At 36.0% G+C, this 22,122-nt stretch overlaps 2 protein-coding genes across 3 annotated transcripts in view; one reads left to right on the top strand and one right to left on the bottom strand.

Annotated features, from left to right (window-relative positions):
- Nucleotides 1–1,168: 1,168 nt before the first annotated feature.
- Nucleotides 1,169–18,602, bottom strand: LOC118272307 (E3 ubiquitin-protein ligase MARCHF6). Its single transcript, XM_050707966.1, has 11 exons — nucleotides 18,437–18,602; nucleotides 17,260–18,354; nucleotides 14,373–14,624; nucleotides 13,766–13,966; nucleotides 9,424–9,609; nucleotides 8,902–9,030; nucleotides 8,408–8,498; nucleotides 7,760–7,941; nucleotides 6,754–6,938; nucleotides 5,986–6,175; nucleotides 1,169–5,571 (listed from the first exon to the last, which is right to left on the bottom strand). Exons 2-11 carry the CDS (start codon nucleotides 18,316–18,318, stop codon nucleotides 5,449–5,451), a joined length of 2,598 nt encoding a protein of 865 aa, XP_050563923.1. The 5' UTR covers nucleotides 18,319–18,354; nucleotides 18,437–18,602; the 3' UTR covers nucleotides 1,169–5,448.
- Nucleotides 18,603–19,274: 672 nt separating this feature from the next.
- Nucleotides 19,275–22,122, top strand: part of LOC118272419 (adenosine 3'-phospho 5'-phosphosulfate transporter 2) — a 146,006-nt gene continuing 143,158 nt past the window's right edge. For both annotated transcript variants that reach the window (XM_050707965.1, XM_050707964.1), the window contains exon 1: nucleotides 19,275–19,442. The gene's annotated coding sequence lies outside the window, so the exon portion shown is untranslated. The remainder of the gene's footprint in view (nucleotides 19,443–22,122) is intronic.

The raw sequence follows: 22,122 nt of genomic DNA, 5'->3' as shown, positions 1-22,122 counted from the left end.
TAACGCCGGCATAAAACATAAGCATTCCAGTTGATATGAATTCAACGCGTGTGCGAAACACAACGCAATATGTCGGCTGAACTTGATTAGACGGCAGGATTCCCGCGCTTTTACGCATAAAGCGTCGTACAAGCTGTCAAATATTTTTGTAGGTTATTATTTAAAATGGCCGCCACGTGTAATAAGAGACGTGTGTCGGAAATCGTGATGAGTAGAAGTTTTTATATAACGTTCCCGTGTGATTTACTCAGATTTTATAACTTTCTACATTTTTTCTTTTTTCTTGAGGAAGATTTAATTTTATGCATGTGTAGAAAGCCATCTTGGGCAAGTGGCAAATTTTTTAACTGAAAAAATAAACTACAAGAGAATATTTCTCTTTATTATTATTAACTTTGGAATTTAAAGGTAGGTACAATAAAATAAAAATCGTCAATACCTTAGCGACTAGTAAGTATAAGCGTAAAGTACAAGTCATTTACTAAACCAAAAATACCCCCGACTCAAGACTTACATATTTTGAGTTTTCTCGTCTAAGCATGTGGACACAGCCTTACATTTTTAAGATGAAAGTTAATGCTTGCGTAGAATGCGTACCAAAAATGTAGGCCGTATTTACATTATTGATTTATATCTTTGTCAAGTCACTTCATATAGAGGGGAAGGTACGTCTGTCCGTTTGTCTGTACATCATATTATACTACTTGATAATGGAACATTCCAGGTGTTTCTTCAAAAAAACTTTAACTTTTATTAACAAGTCATTGTTCTACCGCTTTATTAAGTATCGTAATAGCTTATTATCATCCTTATTTTTATTGGATTGGTTGAGAGCAGTGACACAGCTCAATTTATTAAAACCAAATTTTGTGTTTCAATCGGTAGAATTGTAAACTTTTGATTGAGGATAATGACGCCGTCAACTTTTTATGAGTTTTTTTTTAAACTTACTAATATGGGAATTTATTCTAAAATTTCTGATTTAATATTAAGTCTCTTGTATATTGGTCCAGTTGTGAGCGATTTTAACAACATTACAAAATTATGTTTAAAGCATTAACTGCCGAAAGAAAACTGTTGAAGGCAAATCCTCCGCTAAGCGTCAGTCACCAGTGTCCGACAGCGCTTAACGTGTAAAGGAATGGATCTCTCAAAATAAAAGATAAAATCTATTTCAATAATCATTTTATTGTTTACAAATTGCTTATTACCTGCCTGTATCTACTGTCATCTAACTCATATTAATTCACAATTGATAATAACAGTACAACTGAAAGAAAACATCCTACGCCAGTCAAATTATTATTTTATACAAATTTACAAGAAAAGGTTACAGACTTACAACCCAGGGAAGAGAGGACAGAAAAAGTATTCAGGCCACAGAAAGGACTAAGCATGTCATTTAAAAATAAAATCACACAAATAAATGATTAAAACCACTTCCGAAGTCGTTTTTTTTTTATATTTTTACATCTACATTGTTGATTTTGTAGACTATACACACAATTGTACAATACTAAACATTTTATGAAATAAAAGGGTACAACCCTGGCTTAATAAAAACAAAAACAATTATTTTAAAAAGAATAAAACACATACAAGATTGAGCAGTGTACAATAAATATTTTCTTTATAAAACTACTTAACACTAGGGCGGAATTAAAATAAATATTTTATTTAGTTTTATTTTTTATGTTTTTGCTAATTTTACCGCGTCACCCCTCGACTTAAAATTACGAAACTTTGTGATAACAAACCACGCAACAATAGCATTTATAACAAACGGTGTAAGTCTGATTTTCGCTTGCAATTTTGAGTCGGGACATAACGCCGGTCATTTAGAAATTATTTTACGTAAAATTATAGGCAGACAATCAGACATACTTTATTTTATTTAGTTCAAATGTTATCAACGAGTGACACTTTAAAATTATGGAATAGTAAGGCCTAGTACACACCGGCGATAGCATTGCATGCCGTTTTCATCCGTATGCCATAGTAGTTAAGGTTTATTTCAAATTGTTCTCAATACCTTCGCCGCGCCTCCGCCGGTGTCCACTAAGCCTAAATCTGCGTCTATGCCCATACCATAGAATATAAAAAATATCTTTCCGTAAATTGAATCCTCTATACCAAAATTGATTATCTATATTAAACACGGAATTAACTTTTCCCTAAGTATGAAGAGAACATAATTAATTTGACTATAAATTGCAATAAAGCTGGTTTTTAGATACAGGCTTCGTCAACATTTTTGTTCTGACCAATGTACTTGCTACTACGCTGTTACTTAGCTTCGGAGTTGGCTCAAAAGTTGATGATACCTGCACTTAAGTAGAAAAGGAGTGACCAATGTTTGACTGTTGAAACCTCTAAATTCCAAACGATGCAAATGCGTTCAATTGAAGAAATATTGTTTAATTATTGAAACGTAAATATCATTATTGTTCAAATTTACTAAAACGATTAATCAAATTATGCAAGTAAGAATCGATTTGGCACTTTCTAAATCCAGTTTTAAATACGATCACAAAATCAAATATAGGCCACTCCTTTCCACTGCAAAAGCAATGTAGCGACATCTATTAATGTGTTGCCGCATACAAAAAATCTTTTTATAAGCTGGCAAGCTGTGGTATCGGAATTATAAATACTCAAATAATGAATCAGAAATGTATAATCGGGAAGTTTAATCTAAATTATAGTATAGATAGTAGTAATAATAACTGTTTGTTAATGTGATGGCTAGCAAAGACTAACTTATTGAAGAATAAGATTCAGACGTTCTTAGAAATGTACAGTGGCCAATCTGGCAAAGTTTTCACTGGATTTTCGACTTTATATCAATATCTTAAAGATGATATTTCTATATAAACTATTGGCCACTGTGAGTAGGCGCAAAAAGATTGTAGCATGTGATAAAATTAAGTTATTTAGAATACAATACCTCTACCATGAGATTACTACAATTGTTTTTGTCGATACTCGATAGTCAAGACAAGACATAAATTTTTTGTATGGAAAATTTTAGTTCCACATGTGACCGGTAGAGGCGTTGTAAAATTTGACATACAAAAAATGTACGTCGTCGCTAGCGACTATCGACAAATACTATTGCTTCAAACTCATGGTAGAGGTACAGATTAGAAAACTAAAGATTTATTCAGTACAGAGACAGTAACCATTGGTTGGCTACTGAGTCAAGCAATGGTTACAAAAGATATGGCTTCGTTGAAAAGACATACAATTTAGTTCAACAATAACTACGGTAAAACTTGGTGAATATAATTCAAAGGGTGAATAGATACAAGAATGGAGTGAATAGATGTTAGAACACTTATTCACCCTGTAATGTCTTCTGTAACTATTCACCCCTTTAATTCTATTCACGGTACTGTTTCTGTTCGAGACTATTTTTTTTTAATTTTCTTACTTGCATACCAAATAATGTTAGCTAACTGTATATTCTATGTTCACAGTCGTAAGAACTAAAACTTTTAAATGAAAGATTTTTGTTTAAAATTATTGCACTTCGAGAACTTTCCATCAGATTTCAATTTCATCTGTGTGTAGATTTATTAGAATTATTTCACGGAAAACATTCCTAGCTAACTATTATTAGAAATATGTTATTTAAAGAATTGTATCCCTTAGTAAGACTTTGCTTTGGGTACATTTAACAAGATCGAAACGAGAGCGCTCTAATTGGCCGGCTCAACAGAACCAACCAATCAGTACCCTTAATACGATATTGTTTTACGTTGAATGACATCGAAACGAGACCACGTTCGGCGCTCTGATTGGCCGGCTCAACAGGAGCAACTAATCACAGCGCCGAACGCGCTCTCATTTCAATCTCGTTACACGTAAAGCCAACTTGTACTAAGGCCCCAGAGCGCCGAACGCGCCTCAAGTTTCCATTTCATTAAACTTAAAGGAAACTCGTACTAATGGTACTGAACTATGAAATCTTAATTTTTCGAGAACTTTCTACACAAATTGTTGTGCAAGTAACGTCTTGGGGTTTGTCGGAATGATTACAACGGAAGAATTATAACATTATTTTAATATACATTGGCAAAATAACATGTCAGGCCTTTTAAAATAGACCAAAAAAATATTACAATAATTAATAATAACAAGTAAAAATAAAATCTAAGAAAATGTTTTTGTGAGACATTAATTATGCTGTATGACTTATTTGAGTACCTATTAGAAAAGGTAACTCGACTAGTTTCGCCGCTTGTTACATCTATGGGCCCCGTCGTCCCTTGAAACTCATCGAGTTAACCCGTAAACAGTTACGTAAGTAAGCCGTACAGCATAGTTAATAAAAGAAAATGTGTGATTCTATACACTGGCTAGTTACTTGCACAATGAAAAAGCGTCATATGAAGAAAAAATGCTGTAGGTATGGGAGCGAGTGTGTATGTATGGTCCAAAATAATTTTAGTATGATTTACAACCTTATGATCACTTTCACTAAGGCGAATTTAGTTCGACACAGGTTATGATTATCAAAATTTAAAGTTTGATTATAGGAAATGCGGAAATATGTAGGTAAAGTATTAATATTATCGAGACATATGTGTGCACCCCGCTCCCCTCAGTAAATATTGTACTTAAGTAGTAACATGTGGCAATTAATACGTGTCCAGTCGATATAAACCCGATTCTCTCTCACTTTCGTGTCTTTTAAATTATTTATAATCTTTTTTCACATAAAAAATAAATTCCATGCCGATTGACTTAAAATAAATGCGAATAATCGACTATTAATCGGTAAAAGTTTAATCGTTTACCACCACGCAACTTACTAATTAGGCTCAAGCTTTTATATCTAACTACGATTTAAAATCGATTTCGTCATACATCTCCACAATCGATTAAACTTTCACTCGATTAATATAATCGATTTCTAACATTTAGTGTTTCGCTTTAGCTATTTTTGGTAAAAGTTCCACATGTTTTATCGAGTAGTCACATACAATCGAGTGGATATCGATACTTAAACTTAATAAAACGTTTCGGTTCGTGACAGAGGCAGTGTGAAGACGATTCACAAGGTGCTATTTACTTAGCTTGGCTCCAATAAATAGTGTGGCCATGAGATCTAACGTTTCTATACAAGGAATGCCAACATGTGGTTTAAAAGTTAAGTGACTAAAACATTTTTATTTACAAGATACATGTAGTGATACGACTAATTCAAATAACTTTGCACCGTGTTATTATAGTGCTAAGATTCATTTTTGTTGTTATTGTTCTACGAACATTAACATAGACCTCCACCGCGTAAAAGTATACATTTTAAACCTCTTTTAAAAAATGATCACTTAGCGAGGTTGTATAAAGAAAGTTTCGCTTATAAGAAGGGTATAATTACAGAGATCGTTGGTGTCTATCACACGGCCTGTCACGGGTGACGTCACGGCGCTGACGTCACGTTCAGTTGGCGGGGACGGTGCTCTGCTGTTGTTTGTGCCGCCGGTGGTCGTAGTTGACCAGGCGCTGCCCGACCAGGTACTTGTCGTTCTTTATGTGCTCGTATAGTTTGCGGAACTGACGTATCTGGGGGAAACAGTATTGTGTTAACTATTATATAGGTTCATACATTGATATTATGGTATCAATGACATATAATATGTATGTCGTAGTTGCCCGGAGGTTTAAGACGCCCGCTCCTCATGCATGAGGAGCGGGCTCGAAACCTACCAAGGGCAAGTACTGATGTGACTTTTTCCGAGTTATATGTACTTTCTAGGATAATTTAGATACTACTGACAATATCATATAATCTGTGTATTCTATGAAGGCTACATTATTTGCCTTGCCTAGGAATGATTGCTCATGCTGAATTGCTCTTTTTTAATATGCACACCTATGCCACAGGATTATATTAAAACTTTGAGTGATTATTTTGTCTTGTTTTAGGGATGAGTATTTTTATTTTTCATTAAAAGCTGAAATTATAAGATATATTACCTGGAAGACGGTGAGCGCCAGTACGAGCGCGGTGAGCAGTAGCGCGGGGTAGACGCGGCGCGCCAGCAGGTTGCGCTGCGCGGGCGCCGCGACTAGTAATGGTAATATAGAGTGCGCCAGCGCGTACGGCACCGCCAGGGCCAGACCCAGCCAACACACGCACGGCGCCGCTATCTCGCGCAGGATGAACCTACAAACATTACACGTTCGTTTCAAAGATGCTCGACTAATTTCGATGAAGCTCGACTGCTTTCGAGTTACACCAGGGCCCGAAAAATTCAAGATCGGGGTGAAAACATTTTTTTAATTTGCAATAACTCGGGCTGTCCCCAACAACTCACGATTACACATTGCAACCATATGACATTGCAAATTCAACATTCAATTCAATTTTGGCATTTTGTTCAATGTGAGACTGTTAGAAAAGACATATTGCTCTCATTTTATATGGACAATAGGGATGATGACTGGGTCAAAAATAAATTATTAAAAATTTTCACCAATGCCCGAAAAATTTAAGATCTGGGGTGAAGATATTTTCTTTAATTTGTAATAACACGAAACTGTCCCCAACAACTCACACATCAATGAAAATTAACATACAATTTAATTTTGGCATTTTGTTCAATGCGAGACTCTTTTGCTCTTAGCGAAAAGTGCACATATTGCTCTCATTTTATATGGACAGTTGTTTTAAGACACTGAAATATGAATCTTAGGTTTTATAAATCAATGTCTATTTCACAACAAAACAAAACATATACATACTTCAAATCCATCTCCCTAATACCGTCTCGGTAGGCCTTCTCGATGGCCCGTCGCATGGCCCAGTCGGGGCCCATCATGGTCAGCGCACACACTATCTTCGTGTACAATACACCTAGTGCCCAGTCCTGCCATACAAATAGTACCGGCGACTGCTCGATTGGCACGCGGAGCGGGATCACTAGTACCTGGGGATAAGGTTGCAAATTGAATGAATGGGAAAATAAAAGGTATGTAATGCGTGCCCAGTCCTGCCATACAAACAGTACCGGGGACTGCTCGATTGGCACGCGGAGCGGGATCACTAGCACCTGGGGATAAGGTTGCAAATTGAATGGAAGGGAAAATAAAAGGTATGTAATGCGTGCCCAGTCCTGCCATACGAACAGTACCGGGGACTGCTCGATTGGCACGCGGAGCGGGATCACTAGCACCTGGGGATAAGGTTGCAAATTGAATGGAAGGGAAAATAAATGGGATGTGATGTATAGTTATTTTGGTTCAATGAGCTGTAGTGGAGTAAGTAATTAATACTAAAATGTTTTATCTGAAGGGGTTTATGTGATTCTGTTATTTTATAGACAATCTTCAAAAACTGAATTATATTTTGCTAGATTTCGCTTTCGAACCTCATAAGTTTCATTTGGTTGACATATTTTTATGTATTTGGTGCATTCTGTTACTAAAACTTTACATCATATCAATCAAATCATATTTACGGTGTAAATATGTGAAACATACATAAACGGAATGTTGTACTCAGAGATATGTAATAATTACTTAAACTATTCCTTAGTAATGATTTTGTTTTAAAAACAATTGCTAAGGACTGGGTTAATTTTTATTTATTTATTTATTGGATGTTACAAAAGAACAAGATACTTACACTATACATTAACAAAATAATAGGAAGTGAGTCACAAACACTACTAAACTATTTTACGAGGATCAAAAGGAACGGTTTAATATGTGGATGAAAAGATAAGACAATTATAAAGCAACAAGTTACCAATTCAAGCAGCAACCCGAACATGAGCGGTACGAGCCCGAGTAGCGCGAGCGCGGCGAGTGCGGCCCGCGCGGCGAGGCGCGCCCAGAGCGCGGCGCGCGCCGCCAGCATGGCGCGGCCGCCGCGCGCCCAGCCCGCCGCCAGCGTGCCGCCGCGACCCACCGCCCAGCACACGTACATACCTACAATATAGAAACAATATAGAATAAAGTATGTGTCTAAAGTATAAGAATACCTTTACTCTTCCAATCAATCTCCATCTCGATGTAAATAATAATTATTTAATGTCAAAACTATACAATCCCAATCGTAGCTGTTAAAATAGCATTCAGAGTACAGAATATAAAACCAAACGATAATGAGCACGTATCCATATAAGTCCATATTATTATAACAAAGATCAAAGCAAAACGGTGCTAGTCGGATTGCCAGGTTACTCTAATGAACTATGGATGACCTTTAACTTCGATTCTATGATCACAAGGCAAATAATCTATTTTCTTAAGAAATTTAATGCCAGTCAAAGGCAGCAAAATGCAGACGCCAAAACCTCTCTTTTTGTCCAAAAAACACAATGACACTTTAATTTTTTTTTTGTAAAAAACCAATTTTTGTTTATCCTTATAAGATCAGTACAAAACGACATACCACAAGCCGCTGTATACAATTCGTGAACTCCATCCGATGCCTTCGGCAGCCACAAAGCCATCACTCGCCTTCCAATAGCGACAGGAATCACCTACAAATTAACAAACGTATAAATAATTTTAGAACTAATAGGAGTAAAAAGGATAGCACTAAGTGACTAGGCATAAATTACTTATGCTCCATCTCTTCTTTATGTTGTTATTAAGTTTAAAAAAAAAGATCGCACTTTTTTAGAAATATGTTGCCCCTAAGCCACGCAATTTTTTTCTCATCGACACCAAACCGAAGCAACAATTTGGGTATCACACAAAGAATTGCTCCGAGCGGAAATTGAGCCCGCTACCCGTTGCACGGCAGCCAGTTGCCCAGCCACCGCGTCAACTGTTAGACTACACGACTGATCTCGTTACTTTTCAACGCTGCTCAACTACTTTCGACCCACAACCGGGGCTCATAATGACGTCATCATGCAACTAAAGTGACACAACTCTCACCAAGGTAAGTGCGCTGGCCATGACGAGAGACATGGAGACCAGGACCAATAGAGCGCCCAGTCGGAGCGGGAACCATGATACTCGGACGTAAGGCTCGAAGCCTGCAGGACCATCGCGACGCATCAGTGCCTGGAACAAATACAATCAAATTATAGTATTTATTTATTTGTAGGTAGTTTCATTCTTATAAAATAAGTGAGTGATTTTAATTATTGGGTTAATTCACTTTGTAATACATGTTTATCGCTTTATTGACAAAAATGTAAAAGTCCTTTGGAAAAGGCGGACAACGACACTTTTGTGTGATGCAAAACAACAAAACAGCAATTTTTTATGTATTTTTTTTTACTTTTGTAAGTTTATTGTACAATGGGCTTAATACCAGGCATAGGTATTCTTGCTAGCCAATCTTTAGGTGATGCAGTGAGAATGTGGTCGGTGCCACTTTAGACCAAGTTCAAAGAAGATATATAATCTCAAAAAAAAAAATGTTGTATCAGCTAATTAAGCAATATAATATACCTGATGAGCAGCTCCAAGTTGATGCGGTGGCCGCGGCGGGTGAGGCATGGGCTGGTCGTGTCGCATCTCCCCCAACAAGTAGGACCGCAGCCCCAGTACGCCGGCTGCGCATGCGCACCACGCTCGCACGCCCGCCTTCAGCCATGTACGAGTGTGTGACTGCTCCAACAACGCTGGAAGGATCACCTGCGAACAAATAATATTAACTTTTGTCAACCTTTTCCCAATTTTTTGGGATTTTGAGTCGTAAATAGCCCTCTTCACGCTACAGTAAGGGTGATTTTCCTTTAAAACCCATTGATTGAGTTTTCTGGCTACCCTTACTAGATTTTCATAGTATTTGGAAAGCGGTTTGCAAACTGTTTTACCATACCTATTACATGTTGCAGTTAACATCTCTATGTTTTTATTCAATAGAATTTTGTAGCACTGTATGACTGATTAGTTTGGTTTGGTTTCCTTCGTATAATTGCACACGTCCAAGTAACGTGTTAATTAAAAACTGATGCATTATTTCGAGACGAAGGAGCAGGTCACTGGTGACCGACGCTTGTCGAAAAAACTGCCTTCAAGTATTTTCTTTTGGCAGTTATTGCTTTAGGGTCGGTTCATATCTGATGTAAAATAAGTTGAGTGCATCATTGGTTGCACTAACGTGTCATCGGTGAACAGTTAAGTGTTTTTCTTTGGATTAATCAGTTGTGGCGTTACGCGACCGATAATACGCGACGCATACTCCGTCAGATATAACCCGATCCTATAAGTAGATCTCAACATAATGATCAATCAAAGAAATGAAAACCTATTATGATGCATTTAGAAAAATACGTAAAGAATGTACTTACCAAATGTGGTACATCCAACTGCAAGTCATGTAAGATACCAATACAATTTGGTCTGAAGTTTACTTAAAATAAAAGATGATAAAGAAAATGATCTTAATAAATCGACAAGCTATTGGTTGCCTTTTAAGATTACCACTATTTCTTTTGCAGTTCCTAGTCTACAGAGTTTCAATTTACTAAAGTAAACTAAACATAGCATAATTACGGCTAGACGGCTTTATTCAACCTGTAGGGTTCAATTGCCATGTATTATTGAGCTGCGACAGCCAGCTGGTAGCATGGGTGAACAGAATGAAGGAGACTTTACGACTCACTAGCGCCACCTACTTAACGCAAAAATGTTAGTAGGAAAAAACAATATAATTATGGCAACATTGGACACGTGTCAAACAATCAGAAGAATTAACGTCAATTTAAAAAAAATGCGGTAATAGGTAATTTAATTAGTAGACTCTGTAACTTCCTACTAACTGTACCATTTTTAACTACATTAATGACACACTTACCTATAACAAAACTAAATATTATCTGATTTGCAAAACTGGCCCTTATAGTACACTAGTGCCCAAGATATGGTAATGAAATTACATTAAATCATACGTTCAGAATACAAAGTAGTACAGCGTATTAATAAGTAAACATTATGTTAATATACAACTACTTGTAGCTTGTAGTCAGTTGTAATAACCGAACAACAACCTGCTTTACATACGCCGGCACTTTCCTTTATCCAAATACCTAATTATCGTTAATTAATTGTGGAAATCAATAGCCTGTCGATGCGATACCTAGTGGTTGAACCAAATGTTTTATAATTGTGATGAATTCTATTTTAATTTCAAACTGCCTCTTTGGTAAGTAATGGTTAGGAAAGCGACTGTTGAATATGAGGTTTTACTGGCGCACTCAGAGACATTTGATGATTACTTAAACTATTCCAAATACAATTGCTAAGGACTAGGTTAAATGACCATTAAATTACTCTGAGTACGGCTTGGATACCGGGAATACTGAAACTTATTTGGAGTTACTACTAGCTCGTTCTTCTCAATAGGAATGTACATTTTGGAATGAGCCGAGGACCTGTAGGCTGATACTTAATTAGTAACTAATTACTATTTTGTTTTCGGAATAGTTTCTTTAGTATCTATTAGACGCTTAAAAGTGTATTTTTGGTCTAACTTGAATGAATGATTCTGACTATGATACCCACTTCCCAGCATATTTGCTACGACACTGTAAGGGAAATGGGAATTGATCATAAATTTGTTTTTCTAACAGTCACTTTTACGTGCTTGTTTTGTATAATTCTTTATTATTTCGTTATTAAAAAAGCCCACACTAGGACTTTCTCCTGTGACGTAGATGAATTTAAAACATTTTGTTCACATACACATCACACCCAGACCCGAAACGACAACTTGTGGATCACACATAGAGTATGCTCCCTGCGCATGGTACCTGTCTTTGTCAGCCACTGCATTTCTGAACCGTGCTTGTAAATTCTTTATTCTGGGTCTCGTTGGTCGAGTAGTCGGAAATGCGACTGGTGAACGAAATGTTTGTTTTCTTCGTACTTAACACCCTTGTCATAGTCTACTATCATAATGTTTAATATTGGACGAATTTAGGAATAGTGCCCGGCTCCAGCAAAGATACAAATATAGCATAAACTTTTAGAAATTTTTATTCTACCACCTAATCTAACTACTGATCAACGCACAAACAAATAAAAAAAGAATACGCAATTAGATGACGCGCATACTTTGCTAATTATTATTATAATGAGCATTCCTACATGGCATGCTATCTCTGTCTTTTGTATGAACATGAGAGGGACGGAATGATTTTCTGAATGAGTTGGCTTAATCATGCTTGTTGTAGTCCGAAGTGCAAAATGCTACTGAACAATAGGTCTCTTATAATGGAGGGTAGGCTATCATCCATATGCTTAGTATTTTGCTTGGGGAACACAGTAGAAGAAAATTTTCAGGACCTGTCTGTGGCCTATCGTAATTTTAGGACATGTGGACAAATTCGACTCCATAGCATAGTAAATAGTATTGAGGCTTCAAGATACTGAGAGGAGCCGTGGACAACTTAACGGGTTACCGGAGCTCCGGCTCGCAGCAGGAGTAGGAATGGGGTGGTTTTTAGTCAGTAAGAGTCTGACACTCTCTTTCGCCTAACCCAAGGCAGGATAAGACATTGGATGATTTAACCCCCTCAAAAAGAAAAAGAGGGTTCTGAGAAGCACGATTTACGAACCATAATGAATACTTCCATTCGGGAAAAGAACTTAAGGACATCGATCTCAACAATACCGGCATTCAATCATGAAGTCACATACAAACAACTCTTTCTCATTAGCATAGCTATTGTATTTAAAAATACATAATAAAGTTTTGACGACTAAATTGTTTAATTAAAGTGTCATTGTCTATATTATAAATTAAAGAAATATTTCGTTTCAAATCTTGTTGCCTTTGCTATAATAACTCGTGGTATGTCGGAACGCAGGTCTGCAAGAAACACAATGTGTTTTCTATTGTGTCTCATATAATAACAGACGAGACGTTATCGATAGTAGGGAAACAACCCATAGAATGCATCTTTCCATATAAAAAACTATCTTAGTTGAACCCGTTTCCACCAGTGCTAAGCTATGTGTACCAATGAATATGATTGGTGGAAGCCAAATGCATCCACACCAACAACGTATCCACAGCAACATAGGGTAGCATATCTCAGGTGGAAAAGCATCCTAAGAATCGAGCCACAGAGTTTACCTAGATTTAGACCATCAATAAGGATGATGACCTAAGAAATCATAACATCATACATTATAGAATGTAACACCCACTTTCCACCCAGTCATATTATAAATTCTTGCAATCACCTAATTACTAAAGTCAATTGATCCTCCTCTTAGCTATATACTCTTTCTAAAATGTAGAGGCCTTTTCTTTTTTTTGCGACAAGCCCGCCCCAACCTCCCAAAACCACTGCAACTCCTGTAAGCTAGGATCTACAGTAGATACACCGAAACACGGAAGTCAGGCGCGTCCTAGGGACATGAATGACTGTCTTGGATCGAAATAAATCAGAAGATATGTTTAGAGGAGAAGAAAAAGAAAACGATTTATGTTGACGCCTATAGAGAAGAATGAGTAAGAAACACCATGCTAATAAACTACTATTACTGAGAATTTCTGAATCACTAAACATTCTAAGGGATTCTCATGATGCTTTATTAGACCTAGTGCTTAAACATAAGACCTCATACCCAACAATCGCACCCATTCCAACAAGGCAATCAATAACACTATTGTCCGAATACTCAAACGCTATTCAATTTTAAGACACTCTCAAAACTAGTTCTGTTCCTATCAATTCTTTATAAAATGACAGAGATAGCACGATGTTTAAGTACAACTTAAAATTGAGTAGCATTTGAGTATTCGGGCGTATGTAACATAACTAAAACTTATAGTCACCTGTAGCAAGAGCAGTTCCAAGCTGAGTTCATTGACCGGGGCATCGGAGTGTACAGCCACGGCATAGGGCAGGAACCCGGGCAGCACGTACTTGATCACCCTGATGGGCAGCCACAGCATGAACAGTACAGCCGTACCGAAGATCATGGCAGACACCACCAGCCGACGGATGTGGGACCACACTGATAAGTGGATCATTTCCTGGAATTAATTTGATGGTTATAATTGGTTGGAGCGTATTTAGATTTAGTAATTTCTTATTATATTAGAATTATGGTCTTTGTTTGAAGATGTTTCTTGTACGTTGTTACCTCTCGACATTATGATTTTTCACTTTTCTCCTTTTTTGTTATAATTCCCAAGTTATAGGGGGTGAGCTTATTGCCATATACTGGACACAATTTCGGACTCTGTGCTACTACTCAGAAAATTTCGAAAAGCCGAAAAAAGCCCAGCAGTACTTTGCCCGGCCCAGCAACCGAACTCGACACCCCTTGCCCGGAAGTCGCCTTGCGACCACTCGATCAACGAGGCAGTCAATTAAGTACAAATGTTATTTAACTAATTTAAATACAGAACAAAATAAATTAAAAAAGCCAAAACAAACCTGCACAGGACTAAAATCGGGATCATTCAAGTTCTTCAAGAACCACAGCACTCCAGGTCTTAATACTTCTCTCAACAAGAGAATGAACGACGCGAAATAGTACACATATACCATTCCCACCAGCCAATGTATGAACATGAGGGTCCATGGAGCTGCTTGCAAACTCGACTCTCTGTCCTTAAGCGTAGCGTCGAACATTGATAAGGAACAGAGATCTAGCCACCAGCCACAGACTAGCGGTATCACACCAATCTGGAAAATAATAAGGTATTAAATGACACCTATGTACAAAACACAGTTTTGAAGGGCGAGGCGTTTGGTATAATTTATTTAGAGAATTTTACAGGGCGATACAATTGTTATATTAGTTAAAAAACTATTCAATGTTATTTTTTGTAAAACATACTAAATTAATTATTATGTTATCGGCTTAGTTACAACCATCTTAGACACTCATATTCATGAGCAGCATTCCGCGCCATGAATATGAGTCTCTAGCATGGCTTGAAACTAGTCGAGTTCCTCGTCAAACAGTTACGTGATTAAGTCGATATCATAATAATTATTAAATTTATTGATTGCAGACCCAGTTGCTATATCTCAGTCACGCATATGACCACTTCATTTTATTGCTTTTTATTTCGCAAAGGAATAGAAGAGGTCCACCATCCATCATGCAATGTAGTGTAACACCTACTACCACCAAACTAGTTATAACTGGTACTAACTGTTACTAGTAGGTGTATACTGTAGAAATATAATGAGATCGCAAAACTAACTACCTAGTAAGGGATACCAGATGCCACTTCAGACTCTGTACCACCACTGAATTCAAAAACCGAAATAACATAGCAATAATAGTCTGACTTTACACACACTCAGATTGCCTCTTATAGGAATATTCACCCAAAAAATATTGCATCATTGTGTGTCATAGCATGTTTACTTTTCATAACACTTTTTATTATCAATTAGGCCTAAAAACCTAACAAATACAGTGGCAATGACTCATTAGAAGGTTAGAGAAGTCATTGTCCTCAGACCAAAAAGCAGTACAAATCTAAATATTGAACTGGAGTGCATTGACTAGTTAGTTAGAATTAGTTAACAATTTGTATAATTTGTTTAAATAGACCTAGAATATTTAATTATAACAAACTTTAGCCTTTGACTAATTTGTGTGTAATCTGGTTTTGCTGTTTATCTATTATATAAAAATAAGTCGGGTTTTCCTTCCTGACGCTATAACTCCAGAACGCACGAACCGATTTCCACAGTTTTGCATTCGTTGGAAAGGTCTCGGGCTCCGTGAGGTTTATAGTACAGAAAATTCAGTCGGGTCGCTAGTTTTCAATAAGGAGAAAACTCCAATAAGGATCTTCTTATTGGAGTTATTACTAAAGAGGTATACCGGTAAAAACACACATACTGAAGTAAATCTTATTGGATCATTATAGGTCTTTAAGAGAAGACTCTATTCGTTGGTAGAGGTTAATGTACCTATTTCCTTCGGGAGATTGAGTCAAAATTCTGTCTTTTTTTGTATATCGTTTTTCACACAGTCACATATGTACTCTTAATACGAGATTGCTTTACGTTGAAAGAAAACGAAACGAGACAGCGTTCGGCGGTCTGATTGACCGGCGCAAATGAACAAACCAATCAGAGTGCCGAATGCGCTCTCATTTCGTTGTCGTAAAGTCGTACTAAGGATATCGTGTTCATATTCTACCTTTCCATTCTTCCACATCTAAAATCAGTGTTCATATTGTCTTCCTTTCATCCTCATCAGTTCACATCTTATTGAGCAAAATTCCAGACAAAATAAAAAAGAAAGTTACCTAATTTATTAATGAGCATTAATTATTTTATTACTTACAACCATTGTCTAATGAATAAACATTCATTTAAGACAGACAAGTTCATTAACATATGTAATTGTTCACAATATTAATTTTAATTGTTTTGTGTTTATCATTGTTAATGACTTTACACTTACACTAAATAAAGACTAAAGGAATTTCTTTAAATGTTTGGGATAGTAACAGTTTTGTTATCTCTGCCTACCCCAATGGGAGACAGGTGCAACAATATGTAGGGTGACCGGTAATTAGTGAAGGATATTTAAACATATAGTTGTACTCATGATTACAAACAACTTTCCCAAAGAAACATTTTTTGTATACTCATTAATCTTAAACTGCTCATTAGTAAAGATAACAAGAATAAATAACTCATCATCATACAAAACGAAAAAAATCCAATTAGAAAATAATTTTATCAAAGTAAAAATTGTTACTGAAAAATACATATTGCCCTTATTTTGTATCTTAGCTCAAAAATTTCACCCAAAAAAGTTACTAGCCTTAAATCATCTTCATAATTCTATCTATCTGTGTCAAAAATTCATCCAATTAGATTCAGCTGTTTAGTCATATTAAAAGCATTACCAACAAGACTAACATTGAAATTGGAAAATTCTATATCAGTTGAATTATGATTAGAAAATCTTATTTACCTATAAATTATTACCTAATAATCATTCAATTTCAGCCATATCATATCTGAAGATATAATTTTATTGTCTTATAGAAAGGGTAATGACTGATTATTACTGCCCTCAAGTTCATATCAGATAAGTTCACATGCACTCATAACTAATAAGGAAATATTTTAAAAAGTATCTCCCAAATGAGCAAAAATTATGTAAACATACAAGTTGTGAAACTAGTTTTCTTAATGCTAATGTGTATAAGTTACCTGCTTTTAATAATATTATAGGATTTTGGGTGTTGATTTACAAACAATGTTTTGCATAAATCATTTGATCTGAGAGTTTGATAAAGAAATAATTTTGTAGGGTTAAAATACTGAATAATCTACTCACCTCAACAACAGACAGCAGAGCCACCTTCACAACTACATAACAGAATCCCAGTGCCTTCTTAGCACTCCGCAGGCGCAGCAGGGACGCCATGCCATGTAACACTGCCAGTATAGCCCCCACCAACACATACCCTGCTAGAGCTGTCAGTGGCCCAGCAAACGGACCCTCAGCTGTCAGCCCCGCCATAGCAGCTCCCAACCTTCCAATATGATACGGGCAGAATGCAAACACCACTATAAACAATGTATTCAGGGACACCACCCAAAACACATGTTCTAAGAATACCATGGAACCATCCAAGCCAAGTAAACGGGCCCAGGTAAGCTCCTCAGCAGCTGCACGATCCCACTCCATTGGGTTCCAGTTTGCTTCATCTGCCCCCAGGGGATCCTCTCCAACTTCAGCATTAACCTCATCTCTTATACCAACCTCACCATCCCCTGCTCCATTATTCACTCTGTCATTGTTATTGTCTTGCAGAGGGAGGTCTTCAGGGGGTGGAGCTGGCAGGTTCTCTCTCTCCATCCAGTCTGGGCCACCGCCATGCATGATCTGCTCTCTCAGCCAAACAAGGCCAATAAAAGAGAACAGTGTACATGTTACAACAAAACATCCAGAGAAGACATCTTTAGCAAGGTTTTCAGCAGATACTATGTCAAAGGGCAATGAAATCACTGGGTCCAAGGAGCCCGAGAACAGACAGCGGTAGGTCCTGCAGGCGGTGAGCGGCACGATGCCGAGCCAAGCGAGCGCTACCAGCGTGTAGTGCAGCCAGTCTTTCACGGCGGACGCCACGGACGTCACCAGGCCGCCCACCACGTCGCGGATAGGCAGCCTGCGAGGCATGTCCGGAGAATATATCGGCATAAAAGAAAATCGGTGGCCACATAGCTCGCAAATCTCTTTCCTGGAGTATCGCATCCACTGCACTAAACATTCTTGATGAATCCATTTTATGGAGCCTGTGCAGATACACGGATGGAACAGCGGTCTGTCAGACGAAGCCTCCGAACGACAGAACCGGCAGAAGTCCGCGCCGGACGAGTCCGAATCCATCATTTTCTTCAATCCAGTTTGCCTGGTTGATTATGCGATCTGTGAAAGTTGTCACACGATTATGGCGTCAATCAACAACACACCACTCACGCATGTATAAAGCGTTAATAAAAATACACACCTTAACGTGTAAAACTATCAGACAGCATAAAATACAATAGATTTAAAGGAAAAAATATATATTTTCTCTTTGTTTGACAACCAGACAGCCACAGCAATTGAGTGTAGCCAGAGCTATGTAACGCGAAATCTACCAGGTACGGTTATAATTGAACAGCTGTGCAAAAAGAAATCAGAAATGGATGGTAGATTGGTAATAAACTAAGCACAACAAGTCTTTGGGACAGTTTTTAAACTTATTCATTTTTAATTAGTTGCAGCCTGGTGTTAATTCTGTTTATTAATTATTTATGAGAATGTAAATAGGTGCTTAATGTATAAACGATTAAAAGTTACTGTTATTTTTAATTTGCATTATTTTCGAATTAAATGATTAATCGGTGAAAAATGCCTTTTTAGGTGTCTACGCTTTTATCATGCCATTTGTCACAGCATGAAGACGTATAAGCGAAAGAGTGCCTCATAAATTCATCATAAGTCATTAACTTATAAGATCACAATTTATTCTAGATAGAATTATGTTACAATTAGATTTATACCTTTTTACATTTTTTGATAATAAAACGTCACCCAATTCGCAAAATTTATAAATATCCATTTGATATATATAAATATCATTTAATAAAGGATAAAAACGGGGTTTTATCTACTTTGGAATAATACTCGAATATACATATTTTGTCCATTGAGTACCTATTTATCCTTCGCCCATCTATATGTACTTACTGCCATGAAAACGCACGTGTAATGGAGTGTTCGAAACTGTCAAGCATACGTTTTTGACGTTGCAAGTTCGACTGTCAATGTCAAATAGTAAATGTCGATGTGACATTTTTACCTCTTCCATTTCCATGTTTTCATTCGCGTTCACTCGGTTTCGCAAAAGTTGTCGTCATATTTGTTGTCGTGGTGTCGGAGGATTGGCTGTCCGTACAATTAATTTGCAATTGCAATTTGTACTGTTATGATGTCCAGTGTTTTAAGTGAAGTATCTTCACTCCCTCACGGTAGGTAACTAATTAGAAATATTTTAAAGTAGGTCCTTTTAATAAATTACTCGGCAAACAAACTAATGCATTTTGTCCGTATTTTACAGTAAATCTACAGTTTTAATTACTACTATCATGCAATAAGAGTACACAGGAAGACGTTAGAATCAATAAACAATAAATACTTATGCCTGTTCTGAGTTGGTCTCTTCAAATTGGAAGATTCAATTCTGTTTAATTACCTATATCGATATTGCTGACTTCTTTTAATTCAGCAGAAAGAAGAAGAAAGAAGATAAATCTGCATTTAAAATATTAGAAAAACAATATAATATCTCAAGAACTAATATTATAGTAAAAATATTGTAAATTATTTAAATTATTATTCAAAACACATAAACTACATTTTGAGTGTTCAGATTGTATGTTATCCGAAATTGATCTAAAAAGGTTTTATTTATCTCAATCAAAATCGCTGATAATTAAAATTAAAAAAACTAATCTAGGGTAAAGTACCCAATTATCAGCACTTTAAGAGTTAGTCCTAATTTAAGTCAATTTATTATTGTGAAAAAAAGGCTTTCACCCGTTAAGGTAAATTTTATAGTTATAATATTTAATAAGGAAGACAATAATAAAAGAAAAACATGATAGACATCTATCCAAGATTATTTAGACAAGTAAGAATAAAAAATGGGTCTGTCACCATTTACTGGCACCATCTCCACCAATTACTAGCAGAGCAACCCAATTATCAGCACCTCACTATCACTGTTAGGAATTGCATTAAAAAAATTTAGTTACATTATTAAAACCTGTTTTAATTTATTTTTTACATAGTTAGTAAGTAGGTAACAAAATAATTACTTATAAACTAATAATACTTTTATCTGTATAAGTCGAGCAAAATAAAGCGTCTCGGCCGTACCATCCTTTTCTCGAAGCCATTCAGGCCAATTTCGACCGCCTATAACTTCATTGTGGATAAAACAAGAAGCCTGAATTTTCAAATACTAAGCAGGCATTATACAAACATGGTATATTTGAATTTTCATTAAATTTTAACCATTACTTTAAGAATTATAACATGTTAAAGTTTCGAAATTTTGTCACTGACTGACAGATCATCAAAAGTATAAAGCACTTTTAACAGACATAGAAGCTTAAAATTTTTGCATAAAATTAGTATTTAGTACCTAAATCAGGGGAAAAATCAAATACTTTGTAAATTCAGTCCAGTTTTTTAGATACATCAACTGCATCAATAACTTTGTAATCCTATAAAAATTTATGGGGTTAAAAATTTATGGGGTTACAAAGTTATTGATACAGTTACAATTTCATCACACCAATAACTTTGTAAACCCATATAAATGTATGAGATTACAAAGTTATTGATGCAGTTACATTTTATTGTTTAATGAAATAATTGAATCTACAAAAAGAAGTGAGATACCATCAAAAACATTCTGTAAAAAAATCCAAGTCGCGCACCTCATCAGTTTATTATGTACCGTAAAAAAATGTGAAATCCATGTATGTAATACCAAGTCGGTTATTTTATTTAGTCCCTACTTAAGAGACCTTCTGTCTTAAGTTATAATATAAATTGTTATCATATCAATATTACATTAATTTTACGTTTTAAATGAAATAGATTGACTTGGCCATCGCATGAAAACACAACCTTTGATGACATTTCTCGTATTAAATTGTTTAGTCTATATCATGACAACGAATTACGATGGTCTATTGCACGATTACGTACGATGGCCAAGTCAATCTCTTTTTTTTAACACCTTTCCGTTCAAATGGTTTTTCAGTAATTAAACTGCCCTGTAATTTGACTGGTGTTAGTAAATATTGTTGTCTATCAAGACATACCAATTGCGCACTACTAAAATAATCTCTAAAGTTGTCGTAGCTTGCATACCATCTACAAAATCTCTGCTAATAATACTGGTAATAAAACAAAAAATAAGAAGAGAAAAAATAAATAGAAAGAAATAAGAAGAGATGATGATATTCTAGGGAAACCCATTTATCAGCATGCTTCTGATCCAATTATCAGCACCATGCTAACATTTGGATTCTGATGGTATAAACTAGTTTTACAAAGCAAAATCAATTCTTTGCATAAAATAAACATAATTTACATTAAAAAATATGAAATTAGTATTTATATATATATTTATCACCAGTGCTGATAATTTAGAATTTACAAAATATTCGATCCATTTATCAGCACTACCTATTTTACCAATTAATCACCAAAACCTCAAATTCTACTCTTCAGATTATCATCAAAAATTATCTCAAATATCAGAGAAATCATTAGTTTCAATATTAAATTTGTAAAAGATACGATATATCATAAAATGTAAACACGTGACCTTAACGGCGATCACAAGAAACTGGCAAAAACAGAAGAAACTGCAAGACACAAATGTTTGTTTACATAATTTCCATCAATTTGAGGTCTCAAAGTATGATTTTCCCAATAGCAGGATTCCAAAAACATACATTTATTTATTTATAAGTGTGGAAACCCAAATTAGTAAGTGAAAACCTTAGAATTGGTCGATTTATTCAGAGTGCTGATAATTTGGTGCAGTGCTAGCAATTGGGTAGTTGCCCCTATTCTGATTGGTGGATGTTTCTCTATTAGTTTCTATTAGTTTAGAAATGGGTTTGTTTA

The sequence above is a fragment of the Spodoptera frugiperda genome, chromosome 4 (genome assembly GCF_023101765.2).
Source record: "Spodoptera frugiperda isolate SF20-4 chromosome 4, AGI-APGP_CSIRO_Sfru_2.0, whole genome shotgun sequence".
Lineage (NCBI taxonomy): Eukaryota > Metazoa > Arthropoda > Insecta > Lepidoptera > Noctuidae > Spodoptera > Spodoptera frugiperda.
Note: the sequence above shows the minus strand (reverse complement) of the source record. Positions and strands in the feature narration are given on the sequence as shown.

What these genes read in the sequence shown, in the direction of transcription:
- LOC118272307 (XM_050707966.1), bottom strand. Translation starts at nt 18,318, where the DNA reads ATGATGGATTCGGACTCGTCCGGCGCGGACTTCTGCCGGTTCTGTCGT. An exon ending in TCGGGTTGCTGCTTGAATTG is followed by an intron (nt 6,939 to 7,759) that starts GTAACTTGTTGC and finishes CCTTATCCCCAG; the next exon opens with GTACTAGTGATCCCGCTCCG. An exon ending in ATTAGGGAGATGGATTTGAA is followed by an intron (nt 6,176 to 6,753) that starts GTATGTATATGT and finishes TAATGTTTGTAG; the next exon opens with GTTCATCCTGCGCGAGATAG.